The 18,002-nt window shown below is 43.7% G+C and overlaps 1 protein-coding gene across 2 annotated transcripts in view; it reads right to left on the bottom strand.

Moving 5' to 3' along the window:
- Nucleotides 1–680: 680 nt before the first annotated feature.
- The window catches only part of ankrd12 (ankyrin repeat domain 12), a 36,561-nt gene continuing 19,239 nt past the window's right edge, over nucleotides 681–18,002 (bottom strand). The window contains exons 2-13 of one of the 2 annotated variants that reach the window (XM_018678021.2): nucleotides 16,789–16,902; nucleotides 13,660–13,810; nucleotides 12,118–12,192; nucleotides 11,573–11,713; nucleotides 10,375–10,578; nucleotides 9,918–10,060; nucleotides 9,511–9,658; nucleotides 4,694–9,120; nucleotides 3,446–3,544; nucleotides 3,182–3,325; nucleotides 3,000–3,095; nucleotides 681–1,993 (exon numbers count right to left, since the gene is read on the bottom strand). In XM_018678021.2, coding sequence (XP_018533537.1) covers nucleotides 1,808–1,993; nucleotides 3,000–3,095; nucleotides 3,182–3,325; nucleotides 3,446–3,544; nucleotides 4,694–9,120; nucleotides 9,511–9,658; nucleotides 9,918–10,060; nucleotides 10,375–10,578; nucleotides 11,573–11,713; nucleotides 12,118–12,192; nucleotides 13,660–13,810; nucleotides 16,789–16,848 — 5,874 coding nt within the window. In that variant the 5' untranslated portion in view covers nucleotides 16,849–16,902 and the 3' untranslated portion in view covers nucleotides 681–1,807. The remainder of the gene's footprint in view (nucleotides 1,994–2,999; nucleotides 3,096–3,181; nucleotides 3,326–3,445; nucleotides 3,545–4,693; nucleotides 9,121–9,510; nucleotides 9,659–9,917; nucleotides 10,061–10,374; nucleotides 10,579–11,572; nucleotides 11,714–12,117; nucleotides 12,193–13,659; nucleotides 13,811–16,788; nucleotides 16,903–18,002) is intronic. The other variant, XM_018678022.2, reaches the window with a different exon arrangement.

Here is an 18,002-nt window from a genome sequence, read left to right as displayed (position 1 = left end):
AATGCTTTCACAGCAGCACTTTACCCTGTTTTGTAAGAAAAACATTAACATCATTACCATCAGTGCATCTGTCTCTAAACTAACTCCTCAGCAGCGTCTGCACTCTCTCTTTAAACTCACTGACAACCTGTGAAGTTAAAACCATCAGGTCAGTTACGTTGACTTGGCTGGTTGTGCAGTCAGTGCTGCGTACAGCGACATCTACTGACTGAAAAAGGTATTGCCACCAGAGAGTGATGACTGTGCAGTTAGTAAAAATCTGAAACGAATTTTAAGTCATCTGTCATTTGTTGTGGGACTATTCTATTCATTATAATATTTAAATTAAATATTGAGTTGAAAACTGTGAGGCTGCCCTTTATATATTATATATATTTATTTCTAAGAGCACAAAGTAGATGTCTATTATCTACAATGTGGCTACAATATTTCCTATATTCAAATATTTTGTAGATTAATCAGCCTTTTTTTTGATAGTTTGATTAATCATTTGTCAGAATAATTAAAATGGTGGTTAAAAACAGATAAGTCCTCAAGTTGGAACCAGTGAACAGTTGATATTTTAGCTCAACTGTCAACTAAACAATTACGTCAATAATCAAAATAGTCAATTGTCAATTAACGGGCAAATGACCAAGTGATTCAGCAACATTAAAATGAATGACAGCAAAACCAAAGAGTTTTAATTTCACAACAAATAAAATTTATTCAATTATATATTACAAATATGTACAAGTCATGTAACAAGTAAATATTAAAATAGACATTTTTTAGAACTATCGTTCAAAAGGCATTATGTTGAAAAAATAGGATTTGTTGTGATCTCACATTGAAACTGTAAAAGTATGTTTTTGCTTTTTTTTTGCTTTTTCTTTTTTCCTTGGAAGCCACAACAGACTTTAATGTGCGCGAGACACAATGGACAACACATGAGGAGTGAGGCCGCAAAAAGGACGTGAACACAAAAAAAAGCTGGAACACTTCAGTAAACCTCACAATTAAGTCCACAGTACAGCTCTTTAGGAAAAAAGTACAAACAACGCAACGCATGCACAGCATTTAATTGCCAAAGTCAAAAAACACCAGCTGTGGCGTGGAACTCCAGATGAGGAAGGAAGAGAAACAGTAAAAACAAAAACAAACAAACAAAAAAAAACACAACAAAAGCCAACACATGCTTAAGATTTTAAGCCAACGACAACAAGAACATCACGGACGAAGAGGACACTCGATATAAAAACCAACTTTGGTCCATTAAAACATGAGACAGAACGAGTTTACAATCAAAATATCTATTATTTTTTGTTTTTACAAGTTTAAAACAATAATTACATGGCTATTTACAAATGCACAATTTATTATGTATAAAATAAGTTAAAAAATTAAGAGCACAGTCTGTACACAATGTATGAACACTCACTTTGAAAACAATTGAAATCTTTCAGCTATGTGACCCTGCTTGATGAGGAGCAGTAGCAGGTTGTCGTCGTTCCACACGTTAGCTTCTCGCTGCAGCTCCCGGCCCAGCTTTTGGTCTCTGCTCCCTGGGCTTCATCTGCGGCCTGGACCCCTCCTCCCCCTCCTTTTTTTTTTTTTCCTGGTCGGTCCACGTTCCCCGTTCCTCGTGGCGGGCGTGCCTGTTTGGACTGTTAAGAGCTCTGGAGTTAAATCGTCTCTTTTTCTAAGTGCTTTCGTATTGCCGCCACCTTCTAAGTGCTTCACATTTTTCTCTCCTTTTTCCTCGCTGGCTGCCGCTCGCGTTCCGTGATATGGCCGCCGCTGTGGCAAAGCACGTCTGTCCTACGGCTCATATCGGAGTGAGGTCGAAGTCGTCGTTGACCTCCACGAGCGGGATGTAGAACTCGGGGATCTCGAAGATGCTGGTGGACTTGTAGGTGGCCGGGTCCAGCTCCTGCAGTTTGAGCTGCCACTCCAGACGCTGCACGGCGTTCAGGGCCGCCGCCTCGTGCTGCTGCCTCATCAGAAGACATGTCTGCGGACAGGAGGGAAGAAAACACTTCATTATTTTGTCCAAACAGATGTTCTCGTTTAGATCGAGTGTTGATTTCCAAGAGGGAACTGGTCAAAGGAATGAGAACAGAGAAAAACACAAAAATGTGCAAAAGCAACCAAAAAACAAACAGAAGTTTTGGCAGAGATGAATAATTCTCCAACCTGCTGTTAAACCCAGAGACTCTCTGTTTTTCACTTAAACTTCAGCTGATCTTTTCACCTTTAAAAAACCAATCCCACCTCAAACAAAACTGGAATTAACTTGATTTCTGCCGTCTCATTGTCACTGATCTAGACCACACACCTGCAGGTCAGAACCAAGAGGGCAAACAAGAGAAATCTGAGAGGTCAGAGGTCAAATGAGTGATTGAAAAACGGATGTTTTGCCAGAAACCGACAAACGACAAAGACACTGTCCAAGGACAATATGGACATTAAGACAAGAGGCAATGAAAGTAATCCACACAGGTAACAGCAGGTTCAGTGTTGAGCTCGACTGCATCTGATGAATTTTTAATATTATTTGTGCCAACAGCGACTGGGCCAATGTTACATAATGTCAGGGAGGGACCGCAGAGACAGTCTCCAGCAATTTTAAACTTAAAACTGGCTTTTTGGGGGATGAACAACCACAAATAAATCATGAACATGTTGTTTACGGCCTAAACAATTACTTTTACCATCTATTAACTATGACTTTGCTTATTATTATTTCCTCAGTTAACTGATTTGTTTTTTGTCTATAAAAATAAGTATCTAATTTACAATGATACAAAAAGGGAGAAAAACAGCATAAGACTGAAAACACTGAATTGATTATCAAAATAAAACGGACAAACAAATAATCAATCATTTAACTTCAGCTTTAGATTTAAACTAAAAACATTTTTTGGCATTCCTTCGCTCTGATTGGAGACTATCCTTCAGGACAAATACAAACATGTTAAACAGATGCAGACAGTAGAAAACAACCACAGCGATCTCACCTTCAGTTTGTCAAACTTGTCGTCGACATCTTGTAACCAGGACATAAACTGCCGGGCGTTGAATCGGTCTCTTACTGACGTTTTGCCATCATCGCTCTGTGAACCAAACACACAACAACTCATCAAACACACTGAATTTCTACACATTAAAATCACTGAGTAATATATGAAGTGTTGCTTACCTGGACGTCCTGAGGCATGTTGTACACTTCAGCATCCAGTAAAACTGTACAGGCACTGAAAGGCAGAGTCTGATTGGCTAGTGTTCTTGCTGCCCGGTAATGGACTCGTAAGACTTCCTGCTCGTTTGAAACAATCAGCTTTTCCTGGAAGAAATTAAACACGGATAATTATTATAAATCCAATCTGAGTGTGAGAGTAAACTACAAAGGTTGGCAACATGGCAGATAATTAAAACAAAAAGCTGATTGTGTAAATCTGCCCACCCTTTCAATGCTGTGTTGTAGTCTGAGTTTCATGCGGACGACCTCTTGTTGTTTGAACATCTCTTTCAGCTGCTCAGGTAATGACGGAGGTGGAGTTATCTGCAAAACAACAAAGACAGAAACAAGTCAAAAAACCTTATCAACACTGCAGTTTGACGTCTGGATGATTAGTCACCATGCTAGTTATCAGTCACTGCCACGTATTTAAGTTTACTTTTCTATAACTGATCATTAACTTGACACTGTGTAAGCTGCCCTGAATGGAGCGAGTATGTGCAAATACAGGCTGACAATCGGTTTCTTTCTCTTCTCTCCCTTGTTTCAACCCAATTAATCAAAGCAGATCGACCCCCCGCCCTGAGCCCAGATCAGGTTTAAAGGGAGCTTTTCCTCTCAACTGTTGCTCGCTAATTGTTTAGGTTCAGAACTGTTTGCTTTCTTTCTACAGTAAAGTAATGTCTCAACCTTACTCTGTTAAGTTTGTTGAGATAACGTATGTTTTGATTTGGGGTTGGAATAAAACTGAACTGAACAGAAATGTAAGGCTGGGGGTTCAGTAGCATTTTATTGAATCTGAACCCTCTTTAAATCGAACTGTGTCCAGCTTTAAGTTTTAAATGATTGAAACTCTGATCACATTTTAGGCCAAATTCATGTCGAGCTATAACCTGAAAATGTTGATTAAACAGACCTCACAGAACAATAGCTGCAGCCTGCTGACATTTAAATCTCAGTTCCCACAAGCTGCTTTGATCCAAATACTGAGATCCTGATTCAGATCTACAGCACAAAGGTTTAACTGGGAGATTCTCCAAACATCAACTCAATCATGATTTGTAATTTCTCTAGAGATGCGTCGTGTTTAACTTTTCCTTCATCTTTACCAGAGTGCAGATGCCGGCTTGCAAGGAGCGCATTAGCTAGGCAGCAGCTACAAGTTTCATGTAGCTGTTACAGAATTAACGATGATTATTGTTAACAGTTGATATCATCTGAACCCGAGGCTAAAAATGAAACGCCAGCTGTTTTATCTTGCCCTTTAACTGAAACCCAACCTTAGCGATACGATCTTAAACTAATATCACAGTTTTAGCTGCAGCTGATTGTCAGCAACTGTCACTTTCATTTTGACACTGCAGCAAAATTAGGGGTTATTAATACAAGAGTTGGCTGCTTTTTTTGGTGGTAAAGTGGAAAAAGAATTTCCAGACACAGCTTCATGAAAATCAGAGATGTGATAAAACTCACTGTTGGTATACAGAGCTTGCTGAGTGGGTTCCCATCTAAGAGGTAGGATCCGTTGAAGGTCACATATTCATCATAATACTGTGGTGGTTGGGGGGTGACGCTGCACAACACTTTGCGCTTCTCCTCGATCTTCTTCCTGATGTGCAGGAACTCGTAGTAAGGGTTGGCCCTCTCAGTCTGGTAGGGCTGAATCTCCTCCAGTTTTACAGAGTCCACAATCGCAGCCAGAGACTGCTGGCCCCTCTCCTTGTCCTGCTGAGTCGTGGAGCACGGCTGGGAGTTGGACACTTTGGGCATCTTTCTCTTGCGTGGATGGGGAACGTGGACGTCCACTTCATCGTCAGCAGAGCGAACCTTGATCTTAGCCCCTGAGGAATCGGATTCCCGGTCTCCGGACTGTGGAGAGGAGCTCCCTGAGGTGTTGCTGCTGACGTCGGTCTGAGCCGCTGGCTGGACGGTGCTTTGACTTGGCTCTTCTCCTGTTGAAGAGGACTCTGGTTTCTCGTCAGCGGGTGTCACCTCCATCGGCTCAGAGGAGGACTCTGCTTTCGATTCGGACGAGCCCTCGGTGGCCACGCTGCCCTCAACTGACGAGCTTTCTGGTGTAACAGATACAGCAGCACCACTGTTGTTCTCTGAGCTCTGCGGGACGTCGGTCGTCTCTTCGGCCTTGTGTTCAGGGCTCGCAGAGGGCACGGCGTCCTTATTCTCCATCTGAACATCGAGACATGGGCCTGCAGCGTCACTGGAAGGTTTAGATTTCTTGCAGTCGTGGTTATTTACATCCACATCCTCTTGCGAACTTTTGGACTCAGTGTTAGTTTTGCTAAAACCTGGCAAAGACTCCCCTGCAGTGGAGCTGGGAATGTGCGAGCTGGTGGACGGTACAGGACTTCCCATCCCTTCTGTTCTGAAGCTTTCGGGACTAATTTCCATGCTCTCTGGTTCTGGTCTCTCTGGGTTCTCGAGAAGTTTCTCTTTGTGGTCAGAAACCTGCATGGTGCCCGTTTCTGTCTGCTGTTGGCTCTCCACACCAGAGGATGGAAGTGGTTCTCTCTGCTGGAAAGTTTTCGTGTTTGCGAGCGCTGAAGATTCAACCGACAGAGACGCTGTAGGTGCTGATGGTTGATCAGAATCCTTGTTACTACATTCTGCCTGTGAATTTTCCATCAGACACTGGACGTCCTTAACAGCAGGAGATTCAGAGGAGGAAAGAGCTTTCTGCTCTGCTGATCCGGTTTGAGAGCCACTACATTGTGAGAGGCTAGACTGTGGATTCAGGTTTTTATTCAGAGGGTCTTTGTTTGACATTTGTGGTGTCAAGCAGCCAGGAGTGCTCCCTTCTCTCTCTGTGACTGAATCAGCCACTGAATTCACATGTTGACTACTGAGGCTCTCCTCTGTTTCTGCTGAGGTCTCCCTCGTTCTCACCTCCTCAGCCGGCAGGTTAGATTTTGGCAGATTTTCAACGGGTTTACCTTCGGTGGATGAGTTGGCGTCTTCGTCCAGAATAGCCCTGAGGTACGGCGATTCATGTCTGCCGGACAGCAGCGTCCGATTACTTTGCGGCACATCTGGAAGACTGTTGCAATCTTTATCGTGAACAGACGGCGACCTGGTGGCCTGAATGACGAGGGAAGACTGGAGGAATGCAGGTTGAGAGTCAGAGGCTTCCATATTCATGTCCGAGTCATACTCGACGTGTTTGGGTGTTAATGTCGTAGCTTGACATGAATCCTCTGAGCTAGCGACGGAGACTAAGGACACAGACCTGGACATGAGGCCACAGCGTTCGCTCTCTGGTCTGGGCGATCTGGTCAGACAGTTTTCCACAGCTGACATGACCTTTGCGCTGATGGAGGGCAGACTCTTTCCATCAAGCGACATCGTCCTGGGGCTGGTGCCGTCCTTCAGGGGTTTATCTCTGCCATGGACGTCAGAGGCTTCAGAGCTTTTCGAGCGCAGTAGCTCCTTACTCAGACATGCTTCGGTCTTCGTCCTGTCTTTAGGCTTGGGCTTCCCTGGGTCGGCCAGAGGTCGCTGCTTGAGCCTTTCCCGCTCTTTCTGTTTGATTTTCTCCAGATGTTTCCGGTGCCACTGCTCAATCTCCTGGTCCTTCAGGCTGAGCATGCGCTCAAAGCTGGTCTGCATCAAGTCGTCGTTCACGAGCCTCTTCTCTTTTGGCTTGGTGTCTCGTGTTGCTGGTGAGGCTTTTGACTTGGCTTTGTCCACGTCCGTCTCGTTGGGTTTGACCTTGCTGATCTTGGCCTGTTGGGAGCGGTCTTTGTGCCGGTCTTTATCTTTGTCCTTGTGTCTCTCTGAGTCTCTGTCACGGTCTCTCCTGTCGCGATCCTTCTCTGGCGTTCTCACAACCTCCTCCTTTGATTTTGTAGATAAGGACTTGCCACTCTCAGACAGATAGCTCTTCTTCTCTTCCAAAAGTAATTTCAGATTGGAGCTTGAGGAAAGGGTTCCATCTTTTATTTTCTCTCTCTTCTTCCTGTCACAGTCCTTTTCTTTGGAGCGATCAGATTTATGATCTGCGGTCTTCTCCAGAGGTTTTCCTTTCTTATCAGAGTTTGTGCGATCCTTTTCTCTGTGATCCCCAGCACTGTACTCTCTGTCCTGCCTCTCCCTATCAGACCGTTTGTCAAACTTATCTTTATTTTTCCTGCTGTCTTCATGCTTTTTTGTTGTGGATAAAGATTTCAGTTTTTCATTCTCTTTGTAGTTTTTATCTCCAGGCGAGTGGGAAGAAATGGCTCCTGTTCTTTCTTTTTCCTTCCAACGATCCACTGAATTCTGCGGTTCAGCTTTGTCAGAGTGCTCCGTTTTAACCTTTTTTTCCTTGTCAGGATGCCTTTTTTCCATTTTTTCTGAATCCTTCTCCTTTCCTGGGAGCCTCTTGTCAGTTTTTTCGCGTGAGCCTTTTTCAGAGGGCTCCAGCTGTTCTTGATCAGCTGTGATCCCACTTATGGGTTTCTCCTCTGTCTCTTCTTTCATGCTGTTGCTCTGCAGTGACTCCTCAGGAATCCGCCCTGAGCCGTGGCAGTCCACCCTCTCGTCACGCTCACTCAGCTTTGAATCCTTTACCTTCTCCTCTTTACCAGCAGCCTCCTTCCGCTCTTTTTTCACGGCCTTGTCTTTTTCTCGCTCCTCTCGTGGCCTCTTTTCCTTGCTGCTGGAGTGCTTCTCCTTTGTGTTTCTCTCATCTTTGACAGGGGAGGAATCAGAGGTCTTCTGAAGCGAGCTGGTGTCTTCACCTTCCTTTTTCACTGGCAGAGGTTCATCTGTCTCATCACTTTTGAAAAAATTTTCTTTCCAGAACTCTCTGTCAAACTCCAAATTCCTGTGGCTGTCTTTCCTGGCCTCTTTCTGCCTGTGGCGGCTCCGCTCTGCTTCATATTCCCGCCTGTGTTTGTCTTTCTCCTTGTGTTTAAGCTTATGCTTCTTCACTACTTTGCCGTCTAAGTCGGTCTTCTGTAAGGCACCTTCAGTGCTGTCTATACTGTTTCCTATGCTGCCGTCTTTGTAAGGGCTCGAATGACCGTCATCTCCGTCTACACTGGAGTCTTTCTGTTGATGTTTGCTCTTTTCCTTGTGCTTGCACCCCTTGGTGCTGGAGCCTTCAGTGCAGTAGTCTGCGTCTGTGTAGTGGTTGTATTTGACACTGTCCACTGGACATGAGCTGTCGCTGATGGAAACGCACATCTTAGTATTTTCTTGTTTGAGTGGTGTTTGTTTATCCGTCAGGTTGTGGTTCAGTTTAGGAGATTTGATGGATGACAAGTGAAAGAGGTGGACGGATGAGTCATCTTTAGGACTGAAAGACATCTTGAAGGAGTCTTCCTCCCGACCCTTTTCTGTGCTCTCGGACACAGTTGCGAGAGAGAGGACCAGAGTTTTGCTGTTCTCTTTCCCATCCTCTTGGTTTTCCTTGTTTTTATTCTGGCTTTTACTCTTCCTCTTAACTTTGCCCTTGTCCTTTTGCTCAGCATTGTCCTTTTTAGACCTCGTGTCTGCCTTGAGGCCCTCTGAGCTCTGAGAGCAGGTGGGCGAGTTCCTTTTCTCTGGGAGACTCTCCATTTCATCGCTGGAGGTGTCCGAACTACAGTGGACACGAGAAGTCTTCTGCTTTTTCGACTTGGAGGAGGAGTCCCCCTTGCCACTCTGCTTCCCTGCCACATGATTCCTATCTTTGTCCTCCTTCTCCCGCTGCCGTAGTTCCCTCCGGAGGATGTGTCTGTCGTTCAGGGCTTTACTGAGATCCTCCTCCTCTTCCTCGTCCTTGAACTCGTACTCATCCAGCCCTGGCACGGATGACGAGGCTTTTGTGGCCGGTTTGCCATCGGAGTCCTTTTCAGTATCAGAGTCTTCCATGTTGTCATCCACGCTGGAAGGATTTACCGACGGTGGGTCTTCAGACTCTGTGGAGAGGAGAAGACCAATTATAATCATCATCAATCATACAATAAAAATCAAAAGAGTGCTTTAATTTTCATACAGATAAACAGTCATTTAATATTACATGCTATACAGAAACCTGTTCACGTCCATAACAGAAAACTATGAAAGATTCAGCAGTGCATGTAGAACACCATGACCGGATATAGGTGGTTGGATACAGCAAAGCCCTTAACACACTGCTGACATTTCATTTTTAAACCCCATCTGGTACCATCTAAATTGAAAACGCATGTACACCTCGTGCTGCGAGGTGCAGTGGATAGGAAAGTCCAGTATCATTGGAGTTAGGTTGTTAATATGTGACCAAAAAACAAGAGGGTCAGCCAAACACCGGAGCGCTCTCTGCCCACCTGAAGAGCTCTCGTCTTGGTCCGACAGTGGCACCTCTCCCTTTAATAGCTGCTCCAGCTCCTGGGAGTCTGCCACATCAACAGGACGCTCCCCGCGCTTGTTGGCCTGGAAGGCATTTCCACCGTGACGCAGTAGCAGCTTCACGATCTACACGAAACACAAAAAAAAAATTTGATGAAACTGATAATCAACTCAAACAAATATTTTCAATGCAACATGACTCTTCTTTTCTAAACACATATCACATATTAGGACAGAATTTCTTCTTTTTCTTCTCTGTTCTGTATCAACTCAGACAATCCATGTCAAAACCTGTGCAGAGACCTTGATCAAAGATCATAAATGCACAATTTACTCTAAGGTCCTACATTATTATGGGAGGACAGTCGTCAAGTTAAGCTCTTACATCTTTATGCCCACTGCTGGAAGCATCATGAAGCGGCGTATCATCATCCAGACCCTGCGTGTTCACCTCTGCACCTGCTGCTATTAAGACCTTGGCCACGTCGTAGTAACCGAGATTACAGGCTTCGTGGAGAGGAGTCCAACCTGGTGAGTGCAGAAAAAGAAAAAGTTTAAGAATTCATAGGACTTTTACTTTTCTCATTCGTAGTCATCTGGTATCTGCTATTTGTGTCTTGAGATCAGGCAGACAGAGGTAAAATTAAGTGTAAAAATGAAACTACACAAATGACACATTATGTGCACAGATGGTGGTAATGTGCACACTGACATTTGTTTTTGTCTTCTCATCATGAGATATTACCTTTGAATCAGCAACTATTAGTCAGCTTTATGTCATTAATAGCTACCATAAAGACATGATGAGAGCTGTTAAACAGTCACCTCTCGGGGCATCGTACCTGCAAAGTCTTTGACGTTGACATCAGCTCCCAGGCTAATGAGCTCTTTAACTTGCTTGGCGTCTCCCCGGATGGCTGCCATGTGGAGGGGCGTCTCCCCTCGTTCATTCCTCTTGTTGACCTTGTCCTTCTGTCGGGATGAGGTGCTGCTGGGGACTTTCTTCTGCACGGGGGTCGTTTGAGAGGGGTGACTGGGTGTGGAGTCTGAGCACGGGCAGAGAGAGGAGCACTTAATTGATGCTTAAAGCAAAAGGTCTGTCACACATTGAGATAAATTGCACTTGGGCAAAGCAATGGATTGCTCACAATAAAACTAATTTTACTGGGAGTCTGAGAGACTGCGTTAACGTCTCAGTTTGTTTCAGTACGCGTTAATTAAAGGAGCAGCTCAACATTTAGGGAAATGTGCTTATTTGCTTTCTTGCTGAGTTACATGAGAAGCTCAATACCAATTGCATATGTTTTCTGCAAGTGAGTCAAGCTTCATCTGCACAGTCACACTATTAGGCTACAGTGACATTTGCATAGCTGACACACATGAGACCAGAAAAAAGAGGGAAAAAAAAAGCAAAGAGGAGAGGAGGAGGAGGAGGAGGAGGAGGAGAGTCAAACGTCTGCACGAAACGAGGAAACTGTGGTGAAAAGAGGTCACACAACTGGTGACTTGGATTTCTAAAGCTCGTTTAACAGCAGAGCAATCTGTCGCACGATATGCAGGCAACCTGTGCTGACTAAAAAGGAAAAATGCAACAAAATTCATCCACAATTTTAAATGGGAACAGTTCCATCCTGGTACAGAAAGTATACAGAGCGCCTGGAGTCCTCTCACTGTTCCTTTACTGAGCATAGAAAAGGATTAAGCAACCACAATGAGACTGGTTTTACTAGAAACCTGTACGTACTTGTGTCTGCCCGTGTATTTCCGGCAGGTACAACTACTCCGAACATTTCATTAAAAAACATTATCCCAGTCAATTAGCTTGGCTACATACTGGAAGACAAGGCCACAGTGACTGTAAAAACCATTTGAATCTCTAGCAGAGCAGCTATATTATATTAGTTGCTGCCCTATTCTCAAACAACCTTGAAATCTCCGAAAGTAAAGCCTGTTAAAATGCTGAGAAAGATGACTCATCCAACAGTAAATACACTCGCCACGTTGAGGATGTGGTTAAGGTGAGAGGGCAGGCACACAAACCTGGACTGTTGGCAGTCATCTGCATTAGGAGAGCCATCTGTTTGCGCTCCGACAGAGGATACCCAAACAAAAGGTTGGGAGCCTGGGACTTCTTGCCCCCAGCCTCCTTTTTCACCTTCTTCTTGTCTGGTCCATCTTTATCTGCAACAAAACCAAGAGAGATTTTAGAGAAGAGTCGTGTCTAACAGGACTTTAACCATCACAGTGATACGGTTTTCCTCCTCCCCTTGTATCTGTTGAGCACGCAGAGAAACAGATGACAAGCATGAGGTTTGAAAAAGGGGACAAAAAAAGAAGACAGCATTCTCTTAAGCCAGCCAAGTGCAGACGGCACTCCTCGGGCCCCCCACCCTCCCCCGTCTCCGTCGGTCAGTTGTTACTAAACACAGACATGCGTGAGCTGTAACGGAGGGGGCAGATGCAGGGCGAAAACACACACACGTGCATGTGTGTATGTGTGTTTACAGCAGCACAGTAGCGCAAAAAGTGGGTGACGTGAGACTTGAAGAGGACACGGGGGCTGAGGATCGGGCTGCAGCGATTACCTGCGTATATCCTGCAGGAGGGAGGCACTAATCTCTCTCCCCAGGTCTCACTCGACTGGCCTGGGTCTGAGTCATCTACAGTGCAAAGCAGAGAGGAGGGGGGAGGGGAGAGGGGAGGGAGGGTGGGTGGGGGTGGAAGGGTGGGAAAGCACTGCATTAACGCTCACTCTCTCTCTCTCTCTCTGTCTCTCACCCCCTCCGCATCTCACATGTACTCAAATACAGACGGGCACAGAGGCAGACTCTCACTCCACGCACAGATTATGAGTCATGGCAACACAAGAGACAGGAAAGAGGATCCGGTCCGAGGTGGTCAGCGGAGTCATTACTTCCCTTCCCGTCCTACAGCCGCTTAACACAGGACCTGTGAGGCAACTTGGAAAAGGCTGCTGGGAAGACAAAAACCACCCTCTGTGCTAGTTCAGGTTTATAACCTGTGCAACATAAATTACACTCAGTGAATTCAAAATTGAGGGTTCTTGTCTGGCAGGATGACGCAGGACCACACAATGAAAATCATTACATTGAGCTCCTCTGCAGAGGAGATGAAGGCAAACACGGCGTCTGTAAAACGCATTACTGTACTTCATTTACTGTAATTACAGCTGGATGCTACAGTAAACTATTTTCAGGTCTCAAATCTGATGTAAACTCTCAGTTAAACATCTCACTAAATGATGGAAACAAAAGATTCTATTTACACAAGTAAAAGAGGTAAGATAAAGACTTCAACTTCACAATGTCTCCAACGCTGAGAGGAGCACTTGAAGGAGGCATTTTATCTCACACAGAGCAGTTCCTGCTGCACATCTCTTAAAGGAAAAGGCTGCAATTGTGTTTATATTTTATATTTAAGTCGACAAAACCAATTTTTTTAGTTCATATCTCTGTATACAGTCTCTGGCGGTCATCCAAAGGGAAGGTGAAAATATTTATTTAAAAAAAATACATGGTTTTATTTTCTTTGTAAGTCAGGAATGTCCTGTAATGACTTACTCATGTTTTTAGTAGTATTTGGACGACAAATGGAACAAATGGCACAGAGGAATAAGATGAATCAGGCTTTGGATACACAGGCAAGATTTGAGAGATCAATTCATTGTTGGCTTTGGTCTTTTCATGGGATTTGCTGACAAAAAAAAAAGAAGAATATTTGGGTTTGGGGGCTCTGATGTTTATCTTCATTAAACACTGACAGCTAAAACTCACACATAACTACATTTAGAATTATATTTCTCAATCTACATATGATCCCGTTTTATCTTCTTCCCCTGAGTCTCATTAAATCAAACTTGGTTATTTCTTGTTATTGAATACAACAGCATCAGCACGATCAGGTTTGGATCCTGTTGCCAAACAAATGTAAACCCTATGACCTATGTATAGCCCCTGATGAAGAGGTTCAACAACAGGCCACCAGGGGGCAGTGTGAGGACATGGCAGCAAGCCAGCAGCGTGGCTGTAAGAGAAGGAGAAGGAGGTGGAGGTGGTGGAGGAGGAGGAGGAGGAGGAGGAGAAAGGAGCAGCAGCAACAGTCCTTACCGGTGTCTGAGTCTCGCTCCTCCGTCCGGGGCGGACTGGTAGTGAAGGAGAGCTTGCGCTTCATGGAAGACTTGGCTTTTCCTTCCTTCCCCAGCAATTCACTCCGGTCCAGCTTCGGAGTTTTGGTGAAAGGGGACAACTTGTCTTTGCTCTGTCAGAGGGGAGGAGGAAATAAAACATGAGAAGAATTAGATGTGAATCACAGAAAAGGTGTGGCCACATCCGTGTGTCTGTATATGTAACCAATACAATCATGGCAGAGGCAGGTCCGTTTAAAATGCTCCGTTAGCATGCACGATAGCACATGGTTGAGATTAGCATGTCGGCGGTGTTTCAGTTGAGAGTAAAGCTCACTAAAATATGACACTAACACAAGTAAGCGCACATGATCACATTACAGGCTGTGTTGTGTCTCTGCAACATACTGGGTCTTGCAGGCAGCAGGTTTGCCTGCATGACTCACTAAAATCTTATTCCCAAGGCAGGGTCTCTGCCAAGTGAAGAGTAAAAGATCAGGAGTGACTAGTTTTTTCCCTCTGTTTACACACAGAAATAAAAAAAAGGAAGAGAATGAAGTCTATTAAAATAGTACTATGTTTGCGTTTAAGCATAAACACCAAAACTTTGCTAGTTCCAGCTTCTTAAATGTAAGGATTTTATTCAGTTGTTTGTCATACATGACAGCATGGACTGAATCTATTTGGGGTTTGGATGGTTTGTCAGGAAAAATAAGACATTTGAGGACGTCACCTAGGGCTGTAAGAAATTATAATGAGCATATTATAATTTCTGTGACACTGTAAAGACAAACCAATTAATCAAAAAATAAAAATAAAAGAAAGGTTCATCAATAATGAAAACAGTGCAAACAAATTAGTTTACAGATTAATCGACTGGTCAATAAAATATGTGAAAATAGTGAACATAATTTCCCAGAGACCAAGGTGATGTTGTCAAATAATACTTAACCAAAGACAATTAGTTTCCTACAATATAAGTCTGGGAAAAGTAGAAACTATCACACTGGAGAAGCTACAATACAAAAAGCAGAATGGAGAGAATTAAGCTGGCCACATCTTGAGCTGTAAACATAAATAAAACAAAATTTGCAACAGAAAAAGGGCAAACTGCAAGACTCTATAGGTCTAATTCAAAGAATGACAGGCCTCAAAATAACCTACAATTACTGAACACAATCTTGTCTATACAGGCTTCATGCTTAACACAAGTACTGCCACATTAGGGTTGGCTACATTTGCTTTAGTGACCAAAGTCTCACAATTAAGCTGAAAACACAACAACTCCCACGTCATAAAACAGAAGACGTTAAACTCGATCCCTCCCTCTTACAGCTGCTATTTCTTTTTATGGATTTAGCTTTTGTTTTCACTGCATCAGTTAAAATTAGCTTTGATCTGGATTCAGAGACAGAAAATGCTAAAATTACAGCGCATCAAATGTGCATCAAATGCCACCAGCGACAGCTGCCGCTGCAACAGGCCTCAACAGTAACACCGGTAATATCTGTTTTATCACAGAGTCTTACGGTTCCAGTCACCAGGTTCTTGCTCTCTGATCTGCAGACAAAGCTTTTTTCAGAACCATTACTTTTAGCGAGCTGCACTTTACGCACATTTCTGGCATTTTCTGGAGGAAAAATGTCTGCAGTGTGGTGCTTCTTTGATCTCAGTGAAGCAATGTGCCAGCTGTGTAAAGCTGGAGTGTCTGGCAGTGTTGAAAGTGGAGGAGAGTTAGAGATGAGAGGCACTGCTGCCTTAAAAATGAAAGCAGATATAAACCGTCTCTCATTTATGGAGAAAGGGATAATTAAGTAGTGTTGGTACAACAATGTGGGGTGTTAAAAAAAACTGTAGTTTCTCACTCACTTCTCACTCACACACTCTACACAGATATTTTAGGGATGGCCTTTTCAAGCAAAGATACTACTCGATATTCAGTGGTAACTATCCAACCATTCTTCAAAGATCAGAGCTGGTAAAACCAAAGGAAACTATATTGTGGCAATGAGATATGGTCACTGCCAGAACCCAGATGTTTGTATCTAAAACTCATATCTACTAGTGCTCTGCAGAATGGCTAACTGGTGTGTTTACACACTGCAGTTCTGAAATAATGAAGCATTTATGCAAATGTCTGTGAAAGAGAACTTGTCACCGTGACAAAGCAAGAAATGAGCTTTGAGAGAAAACACACACCCAGAAAAGATATTTCAGCTCTGAGGGAAATTTTAACAAAATAAAATTGACTTGACAAAAAGTTGACCTGCGTGACGATTTTTGCATCTCGCAGCCCTAAGTGCGAACAGTGACAAAGCAAAGCTGCTGTAATTGTGACCACTGATTATCTATTATGTTTGAAAAAGCCTATTATATTCGAGGACTGTTCACACCATCTTTCTGAGAGAGTAGCAGGGTAACTCAGCCTCCTACAGAGAGTGCTGCATTATGGGTTGTTTGTAGCCTTAATGTTGCTGGGCTACCAAGTGTTTCAAGTACATTCATAGTGAGTCTTTTAGAGTTTAGTCAGCCCTTGAAGTGTTTGGTTAGCAAAGTTACACCTGCAAGAGTTTCAGCTCGCTGGTGTAAAATTCAATGAACAACTGAAAGCAACTTTGCATCTTTAACTGCAGAAATAAACCAGAGAGAAAATCTGTCAAACAGCCACAAACTACAGCTGAGACAGATGAAGAGCTCAAAAAGACTTGAGTCTGAAGAATGATGAATAATGATTTTGACTGCTTCTACAATCTGACAGGAGAGCGCCTAAGTCTGTGACTGATAAACAAGATAAACTAATGTGGGTTTCATGTATCAGTGTATGTCATGTTTCACTTATACACTTATACAGGATGAGTGTGCTGGAGGTTGGCTAGCCCTCCCTTTGTGTTTTCAGATGCAAACTCCAAATAGAGTGGTAGAAGAAAATTCCCAGAATGCTTGGTGCACATTTCTAAATCTGGGCAAATACGCTATTTTACTGCTGTTACTTATGAGTTTTTGCACCAAGAACAAAATGTTACAGACAAAAGCAGAGGTCAGATCAGAAAAAAAGGGAAGGGGAAAAAATACAAAACACATAAAGTTTCACCTCTCACTTATGCTCACATACCTTCTTCCCCGCCTGCTTATCCACCATGGCTCCATCTCTGTCGCTCCCAGGTTTGGCCATGGTGCGGCACCTGACTAGCTGTGACAGCTACAGCACAGTAGGGTCATCATGCACCTGGAGACAGACAACACAATGGCAATGAGAATGAGATTTCAACCCTGCCACATCACACAGTCCTGAGTGGATGACTGGCTTCAGAGTTTCTTTAGACTCTGTGAACAGGCAGCATCTGAACCAGATGCTAGGAGAACTTTTTTAAATACAGGTACAATTAAATGACACTCCTTCATAGAGGCCGTTTACAGGCTTGACTTTCAGTGAACGTCTGCATCACAGAGGAAACAAGAGCTAAGTAAAGAAAAGTCACTTGATCCCAGAAGAGGAGAGGAGTGGAGCAGCAGTGTTTAAAACAGCGAGTGCTACAAAGTGTAACTCAGCTGTGTGTCAGGATGTAGGTTGAGTGGATCGGTAATCAGGGATTTTTATTGAAATTTCCATTCCACTTCTTGAGACCGACCTTCTAAAAAACAGGCAGGAAACAACTACACAAGGCAGCATGAATCACAGCTTTAGGGACTCTTTAAGTGTCTGAGAGGAAAGCGCCCCCCCCTGCATGTTGTCACTCTGGCCTACTCATCAGTGTAACCAAGCTTCCCTGTGATGTGGTTTGTCTCAGTGTAGTAACACATGCAGCAGCGTCAATGGGGGCACTGCAGACGCCCGCAGTAAGTGGAGAAAGTATGACACTCAGCTGAACATGTGCGCAGAGCCAACATGGCATGTGTCAGTTATCTTGTCACATGAACCTTTTTCGGTCATGAGACCCTCTTCTCAAGTACTTTCAACGAAGTTTCCCTGTTCCTTTCTTTACACACTCGCTCATACAGAGCATCTGATTCAACAGAAGTAGTGTCTCATCGCCCTATGAAAGTCCCACACACATTTTACTGTATATTAAGAAACCTGCAAGCCTCTGATAGGTTATTAAGCAGCCACCAAAATGAATGGGAGAGCCCCATTACTCAATATGCATCCAAATCCAACTTAACTATAATATATATATATATATATTTTCAACATTTAATCTACCAAGAACAGAGCTAGCACAGCTGTTTCTTTTGTATTGCTCTTATTCACACAATGAAAAGCACCTCTACTTAAAGGTGACCCATCTTGCTAAAAAGAGAAAAGTACAAATTTTCCCAACAGTTGTG

This window comes from Lates calcarifer, linkage group LG4 (genome assembly GCF_001640805.2).
Source record: "Lates calcarifer isolate ASB-BC8 linkage group LG4, TLL_Latcal_v3, whole genome shotgun sequence".
Lineage (NCBI taxonomy): Eukaryota > Metazoa > Chordata > Actinopteri > Centropomidae > Lates > Lates calcarifer.
This window is presented reverse-complemented; position numbering and strand designations above follow the sequence as displayed.